The 23185-nt window shown below is 46.5% G+C and overlaps 1 protein-coding gene across 1 annotated transcript; it reads right to left on the reverse strand.

The window, feature by feature from the left end:
• Window positions 1-817: 817 nt before the first annotated feature.
• Window positions 818-13814, reverse strand: PRDM7 (PR/SET domain 7). Its single transcript, XM_075995911.1, has 10 exons — window positions 13461-13814; window positions 12922-13045; window positions 12487-12594; window positions 10259-10308; window positions 8090-8246; window positions 7267-7368; window positions 6782-7053; window positions 6311-6378; window positions 5019-5212; window positions 818-2925 (listed from the first exon to the last, which is right to left on the reverse strand). The coding sequence occupies exons 1-10, from the start codon at window positions 13527-13529 to the stop codon at window positions 1133-1135; spliced, it is 2937 nt and encodes a 978-aa protein (XP_075852026.1). The 5' UTR covers window positions 13530-13814; the 3' UTR covers window positions 818-1132.
• Window positions 13815-23185: the final 9371 nt, after the last annotated feature.

A 23185-nucleotide genomic window follows, 5' to 3' on the forward strand; every position in this document is an offset into this window, starting at 1 on the left:
ACTTCAGCATATTTTAGTGCTGTTTCTGCTGGTATGGGAAAGGGAGGCCTGATTCCTAATCCCCTCCTGGAGAAGGGGTCCCTCTGCCCTCCCTGAGCTTGGCTTGGTCTGACAGAGACTGTGGATTTTAATAGGAAATAAACCATCAGTTTATTTCTTTTCATAATCTTATTTTTAAAAGAGAACGGTGTTTTCTTTTACATCTTTGTTTCTCTATAGAAGGAGGGTGAGGATCTAGGATTCCCCTGGAGGAAGGGGGCTGGGCAGTCCTTCCCTGATTGGCAAGTGGACACACCCACACATGCACACAACTGCACACACACACATGCACACGACTACATGCGGATAAACCCTGGCAACCCCCGTCCCCCATGCACATACACATACCTAGGACACAGCCATGCATGCATGCACAAGACATAGCATACTTATATATACACATGCATGCACATCCTTGTCTGGCTTTCACTTCAGGGGCTACAGAGCTTGGAGGAAACCAGGAAAATAACCAGAAGCCAAGGGAGGAGTCCATCATGAGTAGAGGCCACACTTCCCAGGAAACCAGGGAATTCTTTTCCCTGACCCAACTCTGCCTCAAATCCTAGACTTCTCTCCCTGGGCCCAGGAATTGATTCTCCAACAATTTAGCCAGATGGACTCCAGGCTTATGACTTTCCAGGGGTTGAATTCTGTGGGGACCAGGGCTGAGAGTAGGAGTTCTTTGTGGCCCTCTTGGACTTGTCTGCCTTCCGTGGTAAGAGCAGAATGAGGTACATGCTTGGGCTTCAGATTTGTATGGAAAAAAATTTTATTAGAACAGGAGGCAAAAGAAAACAAAAACATCCCAAAAAACCAACCATGGAGGGAATCAATGTGGAAAAGAACCACAAGTCAACACCCCCTGAAAATTTAAGGAATCACCCCTCCCACACACACACTGTTTTTATTCCTCATCTCTAGTCATGAAAGTAGAGGATTTGTTTAGTCAGTTATTTCTGGTCTCTTTACACTCTTGGGAAATATAAAGGGTCAGTAGACTTCCTTAGAAGCCCCCCCAGAGCTGGGGTGGGAAGGTGTGAGGTGAGGAGGTGCCCTCCTGTGGCTGTTGAGATGTAGTTTTAGTGCTAATGACTTACTCACCCTTCCTGCAAACACAGGGCTTCTCCCCTGTGTGTGTCCTCTGGTGTATGAGGAGGCTTGACTTACGGCTAAAGCCTCGCCCACACTCCCTGCAGACATAGGGCTTCTCCCCTGTGTGTGTCCTCTGGTGTATGAGGAGGCTTGACTTACAGCTAAAGCCTCGCCCACACTCCCTGCAGACATAGGGCTTCTCCCCTGTGTGTGTCCTCTGGTGTTTGAGGAGGTGTGACTTACAGCTAAAGCCTCGCCCACACTCCCTGCAGACATAGGGCTTCTCCCCTGTGTGTGTCCTCTGGTGTATGAGGAGGCTTGACTTACAGCTAAAGCCTCGCCCACACTCCCTGCAGACATAGGGCTTCTCCCCTGTGTGTGTCCTCTGGTGTTTGAGGAGGTGTGACTTTTGGCTAAAGCCTCGCCCACACTCCCTGCAGACATAGGGCTTCTCCCCTGTGTGTGTCCTCTGGTGTATGAGGAGGCTTGACTTACAGCTAAAGCCTCGCCCACACTCCCTGCAGACATAGGGCTTCTCCCCTGTGTGTGTCCTCTGGTGTATGAGGAGGCTTGACTTACAGCTAAAGCCTCGCCCACACTCCCTGCAGACATAGGGCTTCTCCCCTGTGTGTGTCCTCTGGTGTATGAGGAGGTCTGACTTTTGGCTAAAGCCTCGCCCACACTCCCTGCAGACATAGGGCTTCTCCCCTGTGTGTGTCCTCTGGTGTTTGAGGAGGTGTGACTTTTGGCTAAAGCCTCGCCCACACTCCCTGCAGACATAGGGCTTCTCCCCTGTGTGTGTCCTCTGGTGTATGAGGAGGTCTGACTTTTGGCTAAAGCCTCGCCCACACTCCCTGCAGACATAGGGCTTCTCCCCTGTGTGTGTCCTCTGGTGTATGAGGAGGTGTGACTTACGGCTAAAGCCTCGCCCACACTCCCTGCAGACATAGGGCTTCTCCCCTGTGTGTGTCCTCTGGTGTATGAGGAGGTGTGACTTACAGCTAAAGCCTCGCCCACACTCCCTGCAGACATAGGGCTTCTCCCCTGTGTGTGTCCTCTGGTGTATGAGGAGGTCTGACTTTTGGCTAAAGCCTCGCCCACACTCCCTGCAGACATAGGGCTTCTCCCCTGTGTGTGTCCTCTGGTGTCTGAGGAGGTGTGACTTTTGGCTAAAGCCTCGCCCACACTCCCTGCAGACATAGGGCTTCTCCCCTGTGTGTGTCCTCTGGTGTTTGAGGAGGTCTGACTTTTGGCTAAAGCCTCGCCCACACTCCCTGCAGACATAGGGCTTCTCCCCTGTGTGTGTCCTCTGGTGTATGATGACATTTGACTTATCACTGAAGCTTTGCCCACTGTCTCCATACTTGACTCTTGAAATTCTTGAGATTCCTCCTGCCGCACATAATTTGTCTGTGTCCCCTGGACCCACTTTCTGGCCTGTTCTGGGCTCTTCCTCCATTATTCTTTTACCCTCCCTGCAGCTCCCCATTTTTCCTTTGGGTGGGCTGGAAAATGCCCTTGAAATTCCCCTCTGCTGTGTCTTTTTATGAAAGGGTTTGGGCCTTTCTTTGACTTCTTGATCTTTGGCTTTGTCATTGCAGCTGTGTGGATCAGAGTGTTGCTGCTCCTGATTCTGATCCCCTGGGCAGGGATTCTCTGGTTGGAGGTGTTTTCTTCCAGATGTTCTTGGAGAGATCTGAGAGGAGTGGGTGTGTTTTACATGTTGACTGAGGAATTTCTGACTGGAGAAGGCCAGAGAGCATGAGGGACACGGATGGATTTCTGGCTTTGGTTCTGCTGAGAGAGGAAGTTTTGGGTCAGAATAGATGTAAACAAGGCTGCCTGGGCCATCTGCTTTGTTGTGTGGTAAGTCCTGCTGCACTAATTGTTCTTCTACGTGTTAACAACGCAAGCTGTCTCCCACCAAGTGTCTGACGGACCTTTGTAGTACATTTTTCCATTCCATTCTTATTCACTACATATTCTTAAAAAACCCAGAAAGCCTACATCATTTGTCTTCTCTACCTATCAGCCAGACTAGGGACCCTCAAGCAGCACCGGTGGCAGCTTCACTTCTTACACAGCTGGAATTGCAGCGACCTTTCCCCACATAGTGCAGGTATCTCCCAAGTCATGTCACACCTCTCCGCTGACCCCTTTGCCACACCCTCCCTTCCTTCACACTGATCCTAGGCCCTTCTCCTGATACAGTGTCTGCAGCTATTTTATTCTACCGAGAAATAGCACTCTTGATGGCTTACATGGGATTATCTTCAGTGACTTTTCCTATGAGGGAAAGGGATCTCTTAAGTTAGGAACCACTCAGCCTGCATACTCATGAATGTGGAAGGCAGTGTAGGGTCGTGGTTAAAGAGAGCTTGTGTGAGTAAGTTTGAATTTGAGTCTCCCATTCAAAAAGATTTATTTGTTTGAGGACTCTTACATGCCTGGCTCTCCGTCAAGCAGTGGGATTCAGGCTGGACAACACAGAGTCATCCAGGTCCCGTTGACTAAAGGACTCTGGGTCCTGCTGCCCCAAGTAGGTCATGGATTCCCACAAATCACAAAATGAAAATATGTCTTTACTCAGGCCACACGCCAAGTATTCATGCTTGCCTTATTTTATTCATTCTTAGCCATTTTCAAACAAAATAGGAAGTCCTGTTTCAAAACATATCCTTAATCAGACTTCTTACCTCCCAGACCCCCACCTTAATCCCACCCACCTGGAGACCCAAAAAGTCTCAGAAGGGATTATCCACTGTGGTCTGTTTTTCGAAAATTAACCAAAGCATCATCATAGAGCAGATAACTGAAAACTCCACTGTTGTCTCCATCTCACTGCGGAAAATCCCCAGTGTCTTGGCGTGAATCACAGGTGCTGTGTTTCTAGGCTTCGCTGTGTCTCTCTGACCTTGGTTCTTACCCTTTCTGCTTCCTTCACCTGAGTGGTCAGGCCCAGACTTGTTTCTGCCTTAGGGCCATTGCATCAGCTCCTCCCTCTGCCCGGAATCCTTTGCCCACTGCTACTTGCACTTCTCAAATGCCACCTCCTGAGAGAAACCTTCCCTCACCATCCCCTGCTGCACCCCACCCTCTCCTCACACCGATTCCTAGGCACTGTTCCTGGATTAGTTTTTTCCAAAGCACTGATCACTGATGTGTGTGCTTGTTTGCCTCATTCACGAGTCAGCTGCCTAAGAGCAGGTATTGTGATTCTCTTGTTCAAGCTATGTTTTCATCTCCTGGAACATTGTCTGGCATAGCATAAGAATTCATATGAAAACTAATTGAGATAATGAGTGAATGAATAACAACATATGCACATTGTTTAGAAATATGGAAGAAATTAAAAAGAAAGAACTGAAAGTACAACAAGAAACTACCTTGTTGAGAGAGCTGGTAGGTGAGAGAACTTTTTTTTTGCCTTCCAATCTTTCAGCACGATAGGCTATTATAAATTTTGCCCGAAGTACTTAGAATATGAAATCCGGCAAAAATTTTAAAATATAAAAATTGTTCCTAAGAGTCAAGGGCATATGACATGAATCTTTAATTTCAGAAGCACCTGCTTGGAAATTTCACTGACTTTTGACTGTATTTTACTCTACTTAAGAGTTGAACCAGGCCAGGTGTGGTGGCACACACCTGTACTCCCAGCACTTTGGGAGGCCGAGGCAGGAGGATTGCTTGAGGCCAGGAATTTGAGGCTGTAGTGAGCTGTGGCTGCACCACTGCACTCCAGCCTGGGGAACAGAGTGAGACCATGTCTCTAAAAAAATTAGAAATAAAAATACAGTATAATAACAATCAGAGCTGAGCCATGAGAATTCCCAAGGAGAACCCTTCCTTCCCTTTCCTCCCTAGAGAGTCACTGTGGCACCCACCTTGCCTTATGGTGAGCTCTTCCTTCCACTTGCTGCCCCACTTGATGCCCAGCTCCTGGCCATACTCATCCCCGTACCAGACCAGCAGTTCACAGCCTGGCCTGATGACCTGGCAGGTCCGATAGAAGATCTGCCTGTGGTATTGGAAGGCCACCAGGTTCTGCTCCTCCTCATCCCGGGCACAGTTCACATACCTGGGGTTGAGCAGGCAGAGGGAGAGAAAACAGGCCGTGAGTTTCCACCACCCGTCAGATTCACGTCTGGCTTGTCCCCCGGTGGTCAAGGCCTCCGTGCTCTGATGCTGCCCACTCCCCACTGCTCCTCAGACCTCCTGCCCACACCTGAGTCTCTTTCACGGTGTTCTATGAATTCCTGTCTCCAGGTCCTGCTTACGGTGCTCATCCTGCCTAGAATGCTTCCTCCCTCTTGCCTAATTAAGTACCTTTCAAAGCCCAATTCCGTACTGACCTCCATTGGCCATAAAACACAGTGACCTCTAGCTTCTCCAAACTCTGAACTATTTATACCACAGGACTTGGTGCTCGATCATGTACTCTACTTCTAGATTAGCACACATCTTTCTATACTCAGCCCAAGTCCACCTTGTTTTGAGCAGCCTTCCTCCAGTCTCCTCAGTTTACTCAGGTTTCCATGGAAACTTAGAGGTCTCTTTGCCTTAGCAGAATACCACAGAACAGTAATTGTTGATGCCTGTTCTGTATCAGCTGATAGAGTTTGAGCAGCAACTCTGTAGCTCCCTTCTCCTCTGGCTTTAGGACCCAGGTTTAATTTCCTGCCCTCACAGATTAAAGGTCCTTTGTTTTAGGCTGTCTTGGCTCTGTGTGCTTCTTGAGAAATAGGAAAATTATAGTTAAATATTCCTATAATTAAATGTTTCATGTCTGTCTGCAATACATCCTCCAAAAGTACATGGGTTGTATGATCTGTTCAAGTAATGAAGTTTATTTTCTAAGCTGGAACACAGTAAGTGCTTAATAAATGTGGATTAGATAAATTAAAATGTGAATTCAGCATCCCCAATGAATCTAGGCTCCTCAAGGTTTATCCTGGTGCCTCAGTTTTGTCTAGCATAGAGATTTATGTTTAGATGAAAAATAAATTATAATACTTACATTTTTATCTCTTTTTTTCTAAATGTTCATGATATGAAAGAGCATTGTATGGAGAAAAATAGGAGCAGACGATATAAAGGCCACTTAAGGAGATGTGATGGGAAGAAAAGAATCTGGGTTGTAAAAGACAGCTCAGACCCAGAGAACTATTGGCCTCACCTCATCCAGTTGGCCCAAGAGTCGTCCTTTCCATCTACATACTCATAGCAGTTTCTCCCCTTGGTTATCTGAGTTTCAGAAAAATAAGTTAAAGGCTATTTAGGGGTAATAATCAAAAGACTTATTTGACTCTACTGTCATCAGTGCCTTTGGAGCCTGCATGGATTCTACTGCCAGTGGAGACCATGTGGCACCCTCCTCAGCCATCATCTACACATCTCTGAGTTGATCCATCTCGTCAGAGTGGGGGGCCCACAAGGGAGGATGCACCTCTTTGTATTTGTACTACTGTGCTCCCACTTACCCTGTGACCTTTAAACAGGAGTTCCATGTTCATGCAAAGACCACTGAGTACACAGAGCTAACCGTGTTATTTCTGTCCACGTCCTTCCAGGTAGAAGGTGGTTTCCCACCAAAGGCACAGAAGGGATGTGGGCAGCCAGAACAGGGGAAAAGGTAGGCACTTCTCACCAGCCAGGAGTATCCACTGTTGGCTGCCTCTTCGTCTTCTGTGACCTGGCCCTCATACGGGCCGAAGTGCAGACCTAGTGGCAGTTCGGATGCCTCATTCCATACTCCAAGCCCAGCCTGAGGGATGCCTGATGGTCTGATTTTCAGCCCAGGGGGCAGGCTGAGGGCTGAGCGGTTGGGATGCCCCTTGTCCACTGCACTGTCCTTTACAAATGTAGGGGGCCCATGAGCAGCACAGCTGTCTATGAAGAAGTTCTGACACTTCTCACAATCTAGAGGCGAGAGCAGCAGGAATTAGGAAAAGTATAGTGCATGTTCTTGACATAAAAAGCTTCAGAAAGAGTCCAGCACTCACATCATTTAGCCTCAGTCCTATACTCCAACTCACTAGAGTAAAGGAATGATTTGGGGGTCAAATGATGAGCTGAAATTATTGTATCAGGACATAACAGCCTTCTGTGTGAATGGGCTGAAGGGTCACTTACAAAGGTAGTCGTCATCCTGAGGCTCGCTGACCTCTTTGTATGCATGGCCCTTTCTCTCTCGCAGGCTGTACATCCTTACTTGAATTTCCTTTCTCCTGAGTTCTAAGTTGGAGAAAAGTAGGTGAATGAAGTTGGGAGTCTGGGGTGTTTATCCCTGTTTCATGAGAAGATGTGAACTCCCCTGCCGTCAGATTATCATCTGTTCTATATGCTCTGGTCCCACCCCCGCGCCCCAACTACTAGTTCAGAGAGACTGAGACTCCACACCCACACTGACTACAGATGCCTAATTCAATTTTAGTTTCTGGCTTTTCCCATTATCCCATTAACCTCCCAACCTTTCCACTTATGAAACAGTTCATTCATGCATTTATTCATTCAGAAAATATTTGTTGAGGGCATATGACATGGTAGGCATCAATCAAAGGCCTGGGCGCTAAGGAGGCATGGTCTTTATTATCAGAGATGGATTTGTTGGATACCTTGCATGTTTCAATTCTTTTATATTTAATTTAGTGCTTTCAAACACTATATGAGCTTATGTATCATTATCTTCATTTTACAGATTAGCATTCAGGAGGTCAGAAAATTTATGAGATTTGCCCAAGGCCCCAATGCTTCTGTGTAGACTATAACCCAAGTGTGTGATTTCAAAGTTAATGTTCCTATATGCTGTTCAGTACTGCGTCCAACTTCTGGTCTCCCAGCTTAGTTCAGCTTAAGCCCAGGCCTATCCAAAGTCCACCCCACATATCTAAACCATACTCCTCAAACTTTCTAGAGCACCTAGACAGACTAAAGTCCCGAAATTATTATCTCTTACCTAATTTTCGTCTAGAGTGCTGTCCAGAGGTACTTGCTTCTCTGGGAGGGGACACTGGTTTCTGGGGCTGCTCTGAGCCACTTGTGTTCAGTAAATTTGCTGTTCCTGACAATTCCTTCAAACTAGATCCATCACTTAATGGCGCCCTGGGCATTCCCTTTAATGTGAGAGTCATATATTAAAAGACAGCATGTTTCTTTAGTTCTTTAGGGCTTGCAGTGTGTGTTTTCATATGCATGACTTTAGTTAATGCTTCAACAACCCTTAGAAATACCTGGGGTGTCTGAATACTAGAGGAAAAAGGGAGGGCCTAAGTGGGTAGTGAGTCCAGGCCTAGAACCCATGTCTTAAGGCCCTTTCCCTTCAAATTTCTCTCATATTTTTCCATATAAGTGAAGGCAAACAGGGGAGGAAACTTGGGAAGACCAGCTGGAGAATTGACAAGGTCTGTGGAAGAATGGGTAAGGGCTTACAGAGAAAAAAGAGGGTCTTCTCTATGCTGGTGGACACTTGATGGAGGCCGAAACACATCTGGAATGATGAGGTTGGGAAGAGACAAATAGTTGGCAAAATGTATCTAGACAACTAAGAGAGTGATGCTACAAGTTGCAAAATTCCATGTCCTGGAAAGAATATTTGACTTTGCAGTTAGATCAGTTGAGTTTTGTACCAATTGTGATTGAAAAAGAGCATGTCATTAGCTAATTCTCTTCAGTTTTCTGATCCATAAATTGGCATACATGCTAATTTTTAATGTTATAGTGAATATCAAACATAATAATGTTTGCCAAAGTGTTTTGTGAGCTATTGAACAGTATGAATGTGAGAATAATAATTTCCTTCACAGTCCTGGTACCAATTTCTCTCCTCAGTCTTCTCTACAGTTGAAATCTAACTCAAAATTTTATCTTCAGGATTCCTTGACCCTGTTACTCATTTAATTTGTAAATTTGTAATCACTCATCAAGAAAATACTCAAGGGGCTCTCAAAGAGCTCACAGTGTGAAGGCAGCAGGTCAAACAAATGATTCCAAATAGCATAAGAGTGACCTAAATAAAGCCCGGAGCCATTACTTCCTCCTATAGGAATAAGCATTTGGAATCAGTTACAGGATACATTTCTACTGAATTGTGTGTTCCCTATATGAAGTCCTAAGTTATTTTCTTATTTGTTGTTTGTCAGTCTTCACACCTGAAGCTCCTCAGGGGTGGAAGTCAGTTTCTCTTATCAGAATGAGTCCCTTACAAGGGTAGCGACCCTATCTCCTTCTCATCACGGACCATCCACCGTACAAACTGTGTATTTGTAGCCTCCCTTGCAGTCTCTTAGTGCATCTCTCCTTTTACCATAATGGAGAAAAACTGAGATTGAAAAATCAGTCAGATGAATGATGTATGAATAAAACAGAATAAACTTTACAAAACTGTGAAAGTAGGCCGGATGCGGTGGCTCATGCCTGTAATCCTAACACTCTGGGAGGCCGAGGCGGGTGGATTGCTCGAGCTCAGGACTTCGAAACCAGCCTGAGCAAGAGCGAGACCCCGTCTCTACTACAAATACAAATAAATTAATTGGCCAACTAATATATATATAAAAAATTAGCTGGGCATGGTGGCGCATGCCTGTAGTCCCAGCTACTCGGGAGGCTGAGGCAGGAGGATCGCTTGAACCCAGAAATTTGAGGTTGCTGTGAGCTAGGCTGCCGCCACGGCACTCACTCTAGCCTGGGCAACAAAGTGAGACTCTGTCTCAAAAAAAAAAAAAAAAAAAACTGTGAAAGTTTTAATGAGCGTGTGAGTGCTTTAGAAAAGGAGTTTTGGATTAGACTGCACCAACACTAAATGTGATATCAGGCATATAATTGAACATTTTTGTACCTCCATTTCCTCATCTATAAAATGGTTATAGTTTTAGTACCTACCTCATAGGGTTGTTGTAAGTTTATTCATGTAAAATGCTTAAAATAAAGTCTGAAATATTGCAGAAATAAAATGGTGGTAGCAATTATTGTTACTGTTCTTATTAACTCTTAAAATGATGATGATCTCAGACACCATGCTGAAGAGATCAGGAAAGGAAGTTCCTAGGACACTGTATATTCTCCTTCTCTCCTGTGCTTGGACTCATGAGGAAGACTTTCTTGTCAATAGGGCTCAGGAGATACTCACCTTCTGGTGTATACTCTGTTCCACTCTGAAGGCCAGCCAAGGACGTTTGACTAAAAGGTGATGATAAATCAGTGCTTTGGTTGGTAAATATTTCCAAAGTCTGGACATTCTTATCAGAAACAGAGAATTCTGAACTAGAGCGTGATAATTTCAAGTATTATCCCAGGACAATTTGAAAATGTTTCCTGAAGTGTCATCAAGGCCTATGCTGCTATTGGAGGCATTGCTAATTTTCTTAAAATGTTTTTTAAAAATAGACAAAACTTCATCTCTAGGCTGGGCGCGGTGGCTCACGCCTGTAATCCTAGCTCTCTGGGAGGCCGAGGCGGGCGGATTGCTCAAGGTCAGGAGTTCGAAACTAGCCTGAACAAGAGCGAGACCCTGTCTCTACTATAAATAGAAACAAATTAATTGGCCAACTAATATATATAGAAATAATTAGCCGGGCATGGTGGCACATGCCTGTAGTCCCAGCTACTCGGGAGGCTGAGGCAGCAGGATTGCTTGAGCCCAGGAGTTTGAGGTTGCTGTGAGCTAGGGTGATGCCATGGCACTCACTCTAGCCTAGGCAACAAAGCGAGACTCTGTCTCAAAAAAAACAAAAAACAAAACAAAAAAAAACTTCATCTCTGCTTCATCCTATGTTCATAAGATATTTATTTATTTTAAAAATAAATTGATAATTAATGAAACCTTTATTAAGCTGCAAATCCTCCCTCTTTTAAACTTTCCTGTCCAAGCTGTAGAAGAGGAAATGAACTTCTCACTTCTGTTTTATAATCATTGCACATCATTTTATTTGCATAATGCTGTCTCTGGTCTGTGACATGTGGGAAAGATCAGGGACACTAAATAGTTCTCTCAAACCTTCCCCCAGAATCAGGACAAAGAATCAGATTCATTTGGGGGTATGAGGATCATGTAGTATGATTAAATATACATAAATAAATTATGTAACCTAATAGTTAATTATTTCCTCTTCTAAGACATTTGATAGCTAGATTATGAGATTTAGTAGATTTACAGCTTAAAGTTGCATTAATTGTCCTTTGACTAATTAACAATGTTTAGGAAAAATAGTCTTTGTTTAAAAAAAGAACGACAAATTTTATTTATTTATTTAATTTTTTTTAGAGACAGGGTCTCAGTCTGTTGTCCAGGCTGGAGTGCAGTGACTGGGTCATAGTTCACTGCAGCCTGGAGTTCCTGGGCTCAAGCAATCCTCCTGTGTCAGTCTTCTGAGTAGCTGGTACTACAGGTGCACACCACAACAACCTGGCTGATTTTTCTTATTTTTTGTAGAGACAAGGTCTCACAACAGCCCAGGCTGGTCTTGAACTCCTGGCCTCAAGTGATCCTCCCATCTTTGCCTCACAAAATTCTGGAATTACAGGCATGAACCACTGCGCCTGGCCTAAATTTTAAACATAGGAAAATGTGGAGAATGATACTGGAAAACCTATATATCCATCTTCGTTCAGTCCAATCTCAACATTTTGCTATAACTGCTTCAAATCTTTTTTTTAATTTCAAAATTCAAAAACAAAAATTAAAACATACAAAAAGTCAACCATGGCTCACGCCTGTAATCCTAGCACTCTGGGAGGCCGAGGCGGGCGGATTGCTCAAGGTCAGGAGTTCAAAACCAGCCTGAGCGAGACCCCGTCTCTACCATAAAAATAGAAAGAAATTAATTGGCCAACTAATATATATATAATATAAAAATCAGCCGGGCATGGTGGCTCGTGCCTGTAGTCCCAGCTACTCGGGAGGCTGAGGCAGGAGGATCGCTTGAGCCCAGGAGTTTGAGGTTGCTGTGAGCTAGGCTGATGCCACGGCACTCACTCTAGCCTAGGCAAGAAAGCGAGACTCTGTCTCAAAAAAAAAAAAAAAAAAAAAAGTCAACCAAGCCACAGTGAAGCCACCTGCTAGCTCTTCCTCCTTCTGTTGTGATGATAACTGTTCTGAATTTGATATTCTTATTCACATTATGATTGTATATATTTACTACTTATTGTATTTTTAAATAATATTTAATTGTTTTACACATTTAAAAACTTTGTATGAATAGCCTCTTATTGTGTATACTGTTTTGCATCTTGCTAGTTTGTTGAACATTTCAGTTTTTGAGGGAATACTGTTTCCTTTGTTAACTCCTGAGATGTAGCTGAGACCTAAACCCAGGCTGGTTTCATGAGGTCACCTCTAAAATCCTTCTGGCTTCTCACCTTGTTGCCTAGGTGTCCATTCTTCATCAGAATCCTCAGTGTCATCCACCTGGTGTTTGATGGCCTGCCTTCGGTGACACATGAAAGCTGGACGAGGTGCTCTGAGACCTGAAGAGAAGCAAAATCTTTGTCCTAAAAGGGAACAGCTGAGAGGAGGAACTAAGGACAGTAGTAGTGCAAAGCAACTCAAAACTAGTGTGGCTCAGTCTGTAGAGCTGGGAGAATCTCATACAAGGTCGAACTGTGCCCTCTCTGTGGCCAATATTGGCACTCAGCCTTATACTGACACAAATGAAAATTTCCCACCAGATTTGTCTCCATACAGAAGGGAACTGTGGGCAGATGCTGCCACCTAAGAGAAAGCTAAAATAATATAGGGACTGAAAATTTGTTTTATGTTTCCCAGCTTGGTCTGCACCCAGCACTTCCTGTTACCTATCGTAATCAGCACATTATAGTTCCTTTTCACATTCCTATAGCGGATTTTCTCCCAGTCTCCCATCTGTGCCCATTCTTCCTTGGAGAAGTATATGGAAATGTCTTTGAAAGCATCTTTGTCCTAGAGAAAGTAACAGATTCCATCAGTGGTTTACTAGCACACATCAAGCTGAGCCTTTTCCTCCACCTGTGTGTAGGGTATAGTTTGGGGCCCCTGTGAAATAAGGGTAAAGACTTTCCCTCTCTCCCCAGATTGTGTCCTATTTAACTGAGCAAACACTGAACATTTTCCTAGTTCTCCGACAGACAGCAGTTGCTGATGCTGTGTCCTTTTCCCTCCCACATCCTGGACAGAACCCACTACCCTCATTCCATGCACATTCCGACAGGGTTGCCCAGGGTTGCAGACCAGGAGTCTGCAGACTTCCAGAGACCAGCTCCTTGTCACCAGGTCCCCTTCCCATCCTTCCTACAGACTCTGCTTGAAGTTGGATTTCATCCCTCCCGCCCCCGCCACCCCTGCCCGTACTTCTCACTGTGGGCTTCCACCCTGTTCTCCCTGCGTCTACCTCTGGGCTTTCCTCCTGGGACTTGTTAGGGCTCATGATGCTGGACTGCTGGGCAGGTTCTGGTCCAACTCTGAGTTTGGGAAGGGTCTTTGAGTCTCCCAGCTCCTACGCCAAGGCTTCTGTGGAAGGAGAAGGTGCTGACAGCCTTGGGGGTGACAGCCCAAACCATTGCCCAGAACCAGACTGTCTTCTCTGTTGGGCTGGGGTCTCCAGAACAGGAAGATGTGGGACCCTGGCAAAGTCTAGAGGATGCCTAGCAGGTCTGGGAGGTATTGATGGGATGGGATGGTCTCTACCAGTCATGACAGACCAACTACTGTGAGCTGGATTTTCTCTTTAATTACCCTGCAGCTTGGCTCATCTGAGGAAAGATGGCAAAGGTATCTGGAGGGTTGTGGCTAAGGATGTCCGAGGGAAGTCCTGAGGTGTGAGGGCCAGAGGAGTCCCAAGGAGACCTTGAGGACCCCGACTGCTGGGATTCGGGTCAGACTGATGAGGACCCCTAACCGCTGAGATTTGGCTCTGTTCCAATGGAGAAAATGAACATTTCTCATAGAAAGTATTTGGGGAATCTCCAACTGGGTGTTCTGGAAAAATCTGGGAGTAAAGCAGTCTGGATCTCTCAGGGGCAGGTATCTCTCAGGCTGAAGAGATTTGGGGTCGGTCAGGCTAAGGGAATTTGAGATGTTTCAGGATGAGGAAATTGGGGCTTCCCAGGTTCAGGGGATTTGGGCTCTCAGGCTGATAGTATTTGGGGTTTCTCAGGACAAGATATGGGGAGCTTTCAGGCTCAAGTGGAGGGGATTTGAGATTCATCAGGCTAAGGGGGTTTGGGGTCTTTAAGGCTGAGGAAATTTGTGATCTCTCAGGTTGAGGAGACTTGGAGTCTCTTTAATGGGCGTTCGTTTCTCCGGCACTGAGGTTATTTGGAGGCTTTGAGGCTGAAGGCATTACGAGTTTCCAGGCTGAGAATACTTAGGGTCTCTGAGGTTGGGGAATTTGGTCTCGCTGTGGGTGCGGTATTTAAAGTCTCTCAGGCTCAGCGGTTTGGGTGCCTTAGGCTGAGAGGAACTGTGGTTCTCAGTGTCAGGGTATTTGGCGATCTAAGCTTTAGGGGATTTGGCGTTCCTGGGGGGTCTCATGCTGAGGGGATTTACGGTCCCTCAAGGTGGAAGGATCTGGGATCTCTTGAGGTTGAGAGAATTTGGAGCTTCTCAGGCTGCGGGGGTCTGGGGTCTCCCAGGCCGGCGTTTTAAGCTCTGGCTGAGGGTTTGTGGGAGTTTCACACTGCCCGGCAAAGGGCCCCGGTGCGCCTGTCAGTCTCCCCGGCCCTCCTCCCACGCCGCCCACCCTGGCAGACGCCGTTTTGGGTCCCTCAGGAGGTGAGATGCGGTGGAGGCCGAAGTACCAGTCCGCAGAGCTTTGTTGGTACACGAGCTGCCAGCCAGCGTTGCGACCGACGCGGTCTCGCCAATCGACTGTCAGGAGGCGAAGCCGCGCCTGTCAGTCAAGGGGCGGGACCGGATTTTTCCCGCCCTTGAGGGAGGTCCTGCTGCGGCCGCGAGGATTGGCTGCTCTGAGTCCTGCGCGCGTGTCAATCAAGAAGCCTCCAGCGCGCAAGCGCAGTCTTGCGGTTTTGATTGCTGTGTTTTACACCAACCATGGCGTCTGTGAACGAGCCGCTGGCGCTCCCGGGTCCCGTCACCGGCAGTGTCTGAGACTGGGCTGGCCCCCTCGGCGGTCCGCTGACAAAAGATCTCAATCGCGTTGTGTAGTGTTACAAGCATTCGGGGTCACCGTGGGGGACGGGGTTTCCCCGCAGCCGCGTCCCGGCACTTCCTCCCGCGGCGGCGGGGTCGAGACGCGTGGGGCCGCGCCGGGCCGCGCCTTGGGCGGGACGTGTCCCCGCGCCCTGTGCCCCTCCTCCCGGAAGGCAGCGGCCCCCAGGGTCCCCGGGCGAGTTCGGGGGCGGGGCGGGGGAGGGGCTCCTGGGAGCTGGGTCTGCGCGTGGGGAGGGGCCGTGCACTGAGCAGGGCGAGGCCTGCTGGAGGCCGCCGGGCCGCCGCGTGGTTCCGAGCTTCGGAGAACAGAGCCTGGACCCGGTTCCCGAAGTTGCTCAGTGAACGCGTGTTGGTGCCCGAGGAGCTGTCTCAGCAAGGGAGGGAGGATAGGGGAGGGTTGCGAAGGGCCCCTTGATTCACCCTCCCTGGTCCCGCATCGTCCAGCCCAGGGCCTGCCTGGAGGGGCACTCAGGAGTCGTTCGGCTGGATGGATAAATGGGGTGGCCTGGCGATAACTATAGCATCAGTGAGAGTGGTTTGCGGGTCCCTAAACTGGGTGCTCACTCTGTTCCCTGGCCTGCAAGACCCTGTGTAAACTCCACAACCACCCACCGGGAGGGTCTGTTAACATCTCCACTCATGTAAAAGTTGAATTTGGAGCTGGGAGATTAAACCTGTGTGAACTAAAATGCTCAACCCCTACCAGCTGACTGAATGGACCCCCTCGTGGCCAGAGGAATATTCAAGGGCAAAGTTGCCTGCCAGGAGGAGGGAGGTCAGACAGGCCTTATCATGCCCCCCTCCCTTCTTGGGGACATCCTTTGTAACCCATTAACAGGCCTAAGGGTATGCAAGACAAACCTGCAGGCCCTCAATTTGCAACAAATGGTGGCTTACCTCTGGTAAACAGTTTATGTTAAAACATTCCACGTCTTTAGACAAAGCTTCATGTCTTTAGCCAATTACAATCTAAAGAATCTTTAAACCCACCTATAACCTATAAGCCCCCCGCTTCGAGATGGCCCTCCTTTTTGGGCCAAACCAATGTATGCCTCCCACACAGTGATTGATGGCTTTACCCATAACCCTTGTCTCTAAACTGTATAAAAAACAAACTGTAACCCAGCCACAGCGAGTCCACTTGCCCAAGGCCTCTTGGCAGTGGCTCCGGGTCATGGTCCTCAAATTTGGCTCAGAATAAATCTCTTTAAAATTATTTTGCAGGCTTGGCTTTTTTTCCGTTGACACCTGTGACCAAGTTCACACAGCCAACTGCAGGCAAGCTGGTATCTCCCACTACTTAGACGTTTGAACATTATTTTTAACGGCTCCCGGAAAGGGCTAGAGGCTGAATTAGTGAATGAGTTGGCAAATCTCAGGGCCACAAAGAACCTGCAAGATCTTGTCCTGCCAGGGGATCATGGGGCAACATACCTCGCTGGGCAGTAGGCAGAATAGTTCAGCTTTGACCGAGAGGATCTGAGGTTTTTCCTACAAAAGGGAACCTCACCTGAGAAGAGTGAGCAGATTGACTTGTTCTGGAATTCTGGGGTCTCAGGTCTGCAGAAGGAAGATGAAGTGATTGGAGCTTCTAGGGACCCCATGGGGTGGGAGGCAGTGCATTCTGGGGGAAGGTGTGGGTTCTGCTGTGGGCAGACCTGAGTCCACATCCCAGTCACAGCCCCATTGGCTGTGGGATCTTGGGTAAGCCCATTCACCTGCTCTGAGTCTCTGATAACTCATCTGTGGGCATTGACGGCACTTTCCTCTCACATCATGGGTGTCGTGTCTGTAAATCTCCTAGCACAGTGTGAGTGGTCAGTAAACAGCAATGAAAGTTATTATTAAAATGCAACCATAGGCCGGGCGCAGTGGCTCACGCCTGTAATCCTAGCTCTTTGGGAGGCCGAGGCGGGCGGATTGCTCAAGGTCAGGAGTTCAAAACCAGCCTGAGCAAGAGCGAGACCCCGTCTCTACTATAAATAGAAAGAAATTAATTGGCCAACTGATATATATATAAAAAAAATTAGCTGGGCATGGTGGCGCATGCCTGTAGTCCCAGCTACTCGGGAGGCTGAGGCAGAAGGATCGCTCGAGCCCAGGAGTTTGAGGTTGCTGTGAGCTAGGCTGACGCCACGGCACTCACTCTAGCCTGGACAACAAAGCGAGACTCTGTCTCAAAAAAAAAAAAAAAAATGCAACCATAATTCTATAATGTGTCACATTACAAAGTGATCAAATCTGACTGAGCCTTCCCTACAAGGCTATTCTCTAGCCAGGAAGGGATTCTGAAACCCATTTTCAACAATGCCTATAGAAATGATGGTGATGTCTGTAAAAGAATGTTAGTAAGAGTGTCGGTGGGTCGGAAGGGGCATTCTCGTACAGGACAGGTCATCTTTCCTAGGGCAGCATTCTTTGCTGCAGCATCAGCTAGATTGTTTCCCTTAGCTTCTTCAGTGTTATCTTTGGAATGCCCAGGAATTTTTATGATTGCCAGTTGTTTAGGCATTTGAATTGCTTCTAATAGCTCTGAGACTTGGTGCCCATTTCTTATAGGTTGTCCAGATGAGGTAAGAAATCCTCTCTGTTTCCATAGCATGCCAAAATCATGGGCTATTCCAAAGGCATAGCGGCTATCAGTGTATATATTAGCTACCTTCCCTTCAGCCAAAATACAAGCTCTAGTTAATGCTATTAATTCAGCCATTTGGGCTGATTTTACTCCTTTGAGTTGGGCGCTTTTTATTATGTCTACTGTGGAAGTGACAGCATATCCCGCCTGATAATGTCCCTGATGGTCCTTTAAATAAGAACCATCTGTAAACCAAATTAACTCAGCATTCTCGATAGGAGTTTCCTGCAAATCTGCTCTAGGAGAGAGTAAGATATCAGTTAGTAGACTGCAGTCATGTTTTTCCTCTTGCTCACCTGGAAGAGGGAGAAGAGTTGCAGGGTTAAGAATATTGCAGCGCTTCAAAGTGATGTTAGGGGCAGAAAGCAAAAGCACTTCATAGGAGGCAAGGCGACTTACAGAATAGTGTTGAGTGTGGTGAGAGTTTAGGAGAGATTCCACAGAATGGGGGGCATAAATTATTAGTGGGGACCCCAGGACAAATTCCTCAATTTTTTTTACATAAAATGGCTGCAGCTGATATGGCTCTCATACAAGGGGGGTGTCCTTTTGCTACTGGGTCTAACTGTTGGCTGAAATAACCAACTGGCCTGTGACTGTCGCCATGCTTTTGAGTTAATACTCCAAGTGCATTTCCATCTACTTCATGTACAAAAAGGAAAAAAGGAAGGCTATAGTTTGGGTGTCCTAAAGCAGGTGCCTGGGTAAGAGCCTGTTTTAAATCCTCTATATATTGCTTTTCACTTTCCCCCCAGCAAATTGGGTCTGGTTGGTGATGCTTTAGTTTCTTGTATAAGGGCTGGGCCATTAATGAGTAGTTTGGAATCCAACTTCTGCAGTAGCCTGTTAGCCCTAAGAACCCTCTTAATTGTTTTTTTGTTTTGGGCAAAGGAAAGGCCATGATGGCAGAGATTCTTTCTGGGTTTATAAGAAGTCCCTTTGGGGAAATTGTGTGCCCTAAGTATTTAACTTGGGGGAGACAAAATTGTAATTTATCTCTGGACACTTTGTGTCCCTTCAAGGCAAGCTGTTGCAGCAGGTATATAGTGTCTTCTCTGCATTCACTCAGGGAGGGTGAACACAACAGCAAATCATCCACATACTGAATCAGAGTAGATTCATTTTGGAATACAATATCATCTAAATCTGCCTTTAATATTTGAGAAAAATATGTAGGACTTTCAGAGTAACCCTGGGGCAAGACTGTCCATGTATACTGGCGATTTTCCCAAGTGAAGGCAAAAAGATATTGACTATCCTGATCTACAGGTATGCTAAAGAAAGCACTGCATAAGTCAATGACAGAGAAGTGGCTGGCAGTGATAGGAATATTGGACAGTAAGGTGTGGGGGTTAGGGACGACAGGATGCCTCGGAACCACTATTTTATTTATGGCTCTTAGGTCCTGAACAAACCGCCAGCCTTTCCCATTTGGTTTTTTGACTGGGAAGATTGGTGTGTTGCAAGGGCTGGTGCAGGGTATTATGAGTCCTTTATCTAAGTAGTCCTGAATGATTGGCTTGATTCCTAGTAAGGCTTCAGGCCTAAGGGGGTATTGTTTAATGTTTGGCAGGGGTTTAGACTCATCTATGGTGATCTCTATGGGAACTGCTGACTTAATTCGTCCAATATCCGTGGAAGAGTTTGCCCATAGAGAATCTGGTATTTTGGATAAGAAAGGCTCTACGTCCCCCTGTTCAAAATCTCTATTAACCTTAGCAAGCATGATACTGCATGTAGGGTTTTGTAAGTCTTCTGTGTCTCCCAAATTGAGAATCATCTCTCCCTTCTGTGAAAATGAGATGTGGGCATTATGGGTCTCTAAGAAATCCCGTCCCAGCAGGTGTATAGGAGCACTATCTACTAAAAGGAAAACATGCTGTCCTATAAGCTCTCCCAATTGAAATTGGAGTGGATCAGATTTAAAGGCAACAATTGGGGAGTTTGAAACCCCTACCATTTGAATTTTTACTTTACTCCGAGGGAGAGGGTTTTTAATTAAGGTAGGGTTGAGGACTGACAGCGTGGCACCAGTGTCCACAAGGGCTCTGGTGTCTTCCCCATTTATGGATATTTCTATTTCCCCTAGAGTGTTTGTTAGAAGTAAGGGGAAAACCCTCTCTATTCCCTCGGAGCCTCCCTATTCTGGTTTTAAAGTTTCTTTGGTGCCTCCCTCTAAGGCCTTCTGCTCCTTTTGTGCAAGCACCCATTTAAGTTTCTTACAATCTTTTTTAAGGTGCCCCTTCTTTTTGCAGTAATAACAAATCACTTCCTCTGTGGCCAGCTGCGATCTCTGCAGGGGACGGAACCCCTCCGACCTTTTGACTTGGTTACTAAGTTGCTTTAGCTGTAAACTCATAATCTTGGAGGCCGTTTCCTTTTGCTTCTTAACTATTGTCTGTGACAACTGGTCAGCTAGGATGACCAGGTTGCTAGTGGGCAGGGACGCCCAGGCCACATTATTTCTCTTTACCAGGGTCACTAATTCGTCGTCTAAGCCTTGTATAAATCCAGAATTTAGTAAAGTGTCACTTTTACCATGCTCAAAATTTTCAGGAGGTATCCCTGAATATTGTTTGAATGTTTTTTCAAACCTGGTATAAAAGTCAGGTATGGTTTCATTTGGGCGTATTTTACATTGTTGCACTTTTGCCCAATCTATAACTTTAGGGAAAATCTGTGGTAAGTTTTCACAGAGGCGATCACAGAGCTCCCTGCATCTTTCCCTTCCATTTGCATCTATTTTATCAAAATCTTCTAAAGGTTGTTTTCAACCTGCTACCCTGAACCATTCTTCAGCTTTGTTTTTGGGGACTAGTAACTCAATTAGCTGATACAGGTCAGAGAAACCTGGATCATAGGTCTTAAGTGTTAACTGGAATTTTCTGGCAAACCCGAGGGGGTCTTGAGTTGGATCAGGGAACCCAGACACCAGAGCCTTTAACTCTGTCTTGGTCCAGGGTGTATACAATATATTAGGGTCCCCTCTCCTAGTGGGTTTTATTTTAAAGGGAGCAACAACTATTTTATCTTCTCCTCTAGCTATTTCCGATCCTTTTACAGCTTGAGGAGAAGGAATAGGGGAAGGAGGGGGGGAAATGAAATCATCAGGATAAGGAAATTTAGAGAACAGAGGGTTAGGGGGAGCAGAAGGAGAGACAGTTTTTGGAGCATTCCTGATTTCAGAAGCGGCTTCTGCTAGTTTCTTTAATTCTGAGACAGTCTCAAGTATTTTCTTATTAACTTCCTGGAGGGAGGCAAGTTTATCATTCCCTCTTTTGGACGATTCCAAGTGCCAGCAATAGTATGATTCCCATTCATTTTCCTTAATTCGAGAACCTAGTTTCTCTAGTTTAGCGCGCAAGAAAACCAATTTGGGAATATCAAAAGTTCCCCATTTTGGAAACCTCAGACCTAGGTCATCTTTAGTAAGATCTTCCCATTTATACAAATACTTGCAAGTAGAGGCGCCATAATTATCAAACATAAAACCAGCTGGGGTGCCTGAAGGAGGTCGTTCTTCTTGCCTTTCCTCATTTTTACATAATTTGTTTCCCTTTTTTTTTTTTTTTTTTTTGTAAGAAGGAACCGAACTGTGGTCTAGGGTTTGGTGTAGTGGATCAGAGTGTGCTGCTTGTGGGTGGGGCTCCTCAGTGTTTCACCACTGAGTCGGTCCCACCCTCTTACGTGTCCCAGTTTCTCTCTTCGGGGGTCTAGTACCTCCGAGAGGGCTCAAAACGCCGAGTGATCAGCTCTTATGCGCGTTTCCTGGACGAGCCTTTTTTTAATTAATTTGTTGGGGGGTTCCCTGTGGGGCTACTCGCGCCTCGGGGAATCGCCCCAGGCAACTCCCATTCAGGGCCCTGGTCACCCAGGGCTGCCTTAGGTCTGGGAGGAGTAAGCTGCCCCTTATCTTCGGAGCTGAGAAACTCAGTCTCTCATTTATCTACGAATAGGACAGTTGGGTTCCTTATGCAAATATGCAGACAAGCCAATCGAAATTGGTCTTCCAGAGGAAAAAGGCAGCAGAGAAAGCCCTTTAGAGTGCACTTTCACATCAAATTAGGATCCCAAACAACAATTCCTAGGAAGAGAACAGACAGCTCAGAATAAACCGGGACCTTCGACCAAGAGTGGGAGGTCCGGATCTCAGGAGGACTTACCGGTTCCCGCCGGAGGAGCGGCTCGAAGTCGGAAGGGCTTCAATGGGCCCGTGCTGGTACCTTAGCTCCGGGTTCGGGCGACTCCTTCGGGGGTCCCGAGTCTTCTCTGAGATCCTGCCGACTACGCCAAAATTGTGGACGGAAAAAAAATCCAAGTCCTGAAATATTTGAAAGAAGTTTATTCTGAGCCAAATTTGAGGACCATGACCCGGAGCCACTCTCAAGAAGCCTTGAGCAAGTGGGCTCGCTGTAGCTGGGTTACAGTTCAGTTTTATACATTTTTAGAGACACAAAGGTTACAGGCAAGGTCACAAATCAATACATGAGAGGTATACATTGGTTTGGCCCAAAAAAGGTGGGACATCTCGAAGCGGGGGCTTACAGGTTATAGGTGGGTTTAAAGATTCTTTGGCTGGCAATTGGCTGAGAGGGTTAGGCTTTATCTAGAAGACCAGAAAGGATATGCTTATTTTAAGATAAGGTTGTGGGCACTCTGGGAGGTCCAGACAGGAGGACATTTTAAATTTACAATAGGCGCCTGCTAGGATGTTTTAAGATGCTTTAAATTTAAGAATAGGCGCCTGCTAGGATGCTCAGTTAAGACATTTTAGATTTATGATAGGCATCTGCCAGGATGCTTGAGTTAAGACAGGGGCTTCTTATCTTTTAGGTGATGTTAATGCCATACCAGAATCAAGTCAGGAAGTAAACCACTGCTTCGTTTGGTTAACAAAAGCTGCTTTGTGGGAATTTACCGTTTGTCAGCCTAACCCTGCTGGCCTCCTTACCATTTGCCAGCCTAACCCAGCTGGCCTCCTTAGGAAGGAGTTTTTAGCAAAAATTAGAGTTCAGTCCTCATGTCCTTGAAAGCAAGAGGGACTGTGGTCAGATGTGTAGAGGGACTTAGCAACTCCCAAGGCCATAGACTTGAGACATGGGAAGCCAGTAGGGAAGGTTTCCTTGAGCTCAGCATTTCCCACAAAGGGAACAATGAGTCCCTGTGTTCTGGAGACATGGACAGTCCCCTGTGACATGGCAGGCCTGGACCAGATGGCACAGTGTGGGTCCTGAGGACCCAGGATCTTGTTGGGCCTTCTGACTCCAGGATGGAGA

Source organism: Microcebus murinus, chromosome 20 (assembly GCF_040939455.1).
Source record: "Microcebus murinus isolate Inina chromosome 20, M.murinus_Inina_mat1.0, whole genome shotgun sequence".
Classification (NCBI taxonomy): Eukaryota; Metazoa; Chordata; class Mammalia; order Primates; family Cheirogaleidae; genus Microcebus; species Microcebus murinus.

Coding starts and splice junctions, on each gene's coding strand:
- PRDM7 (XM_075995911.1), bottom strand. CDS start 13,529: ATGAGCCCTAACAAGTCCCAGGAGGAAAGCCCAGAGGTAGACGCAGGG. Junction 8,247..10,258: donor AACAGAGTATACACCAGAAG/GTGAGTATCTCC, acceptor CTCACATTAAAG/GGAATGCCCAGGGCGCCATT. Junction 7,054..7,266: donor TCAGGATGACGACTACCTTT/GTAAGTGACCCT, acceptor TCTCGCCTCTAG/ATTGTGAGAAGTGTCAGAAC.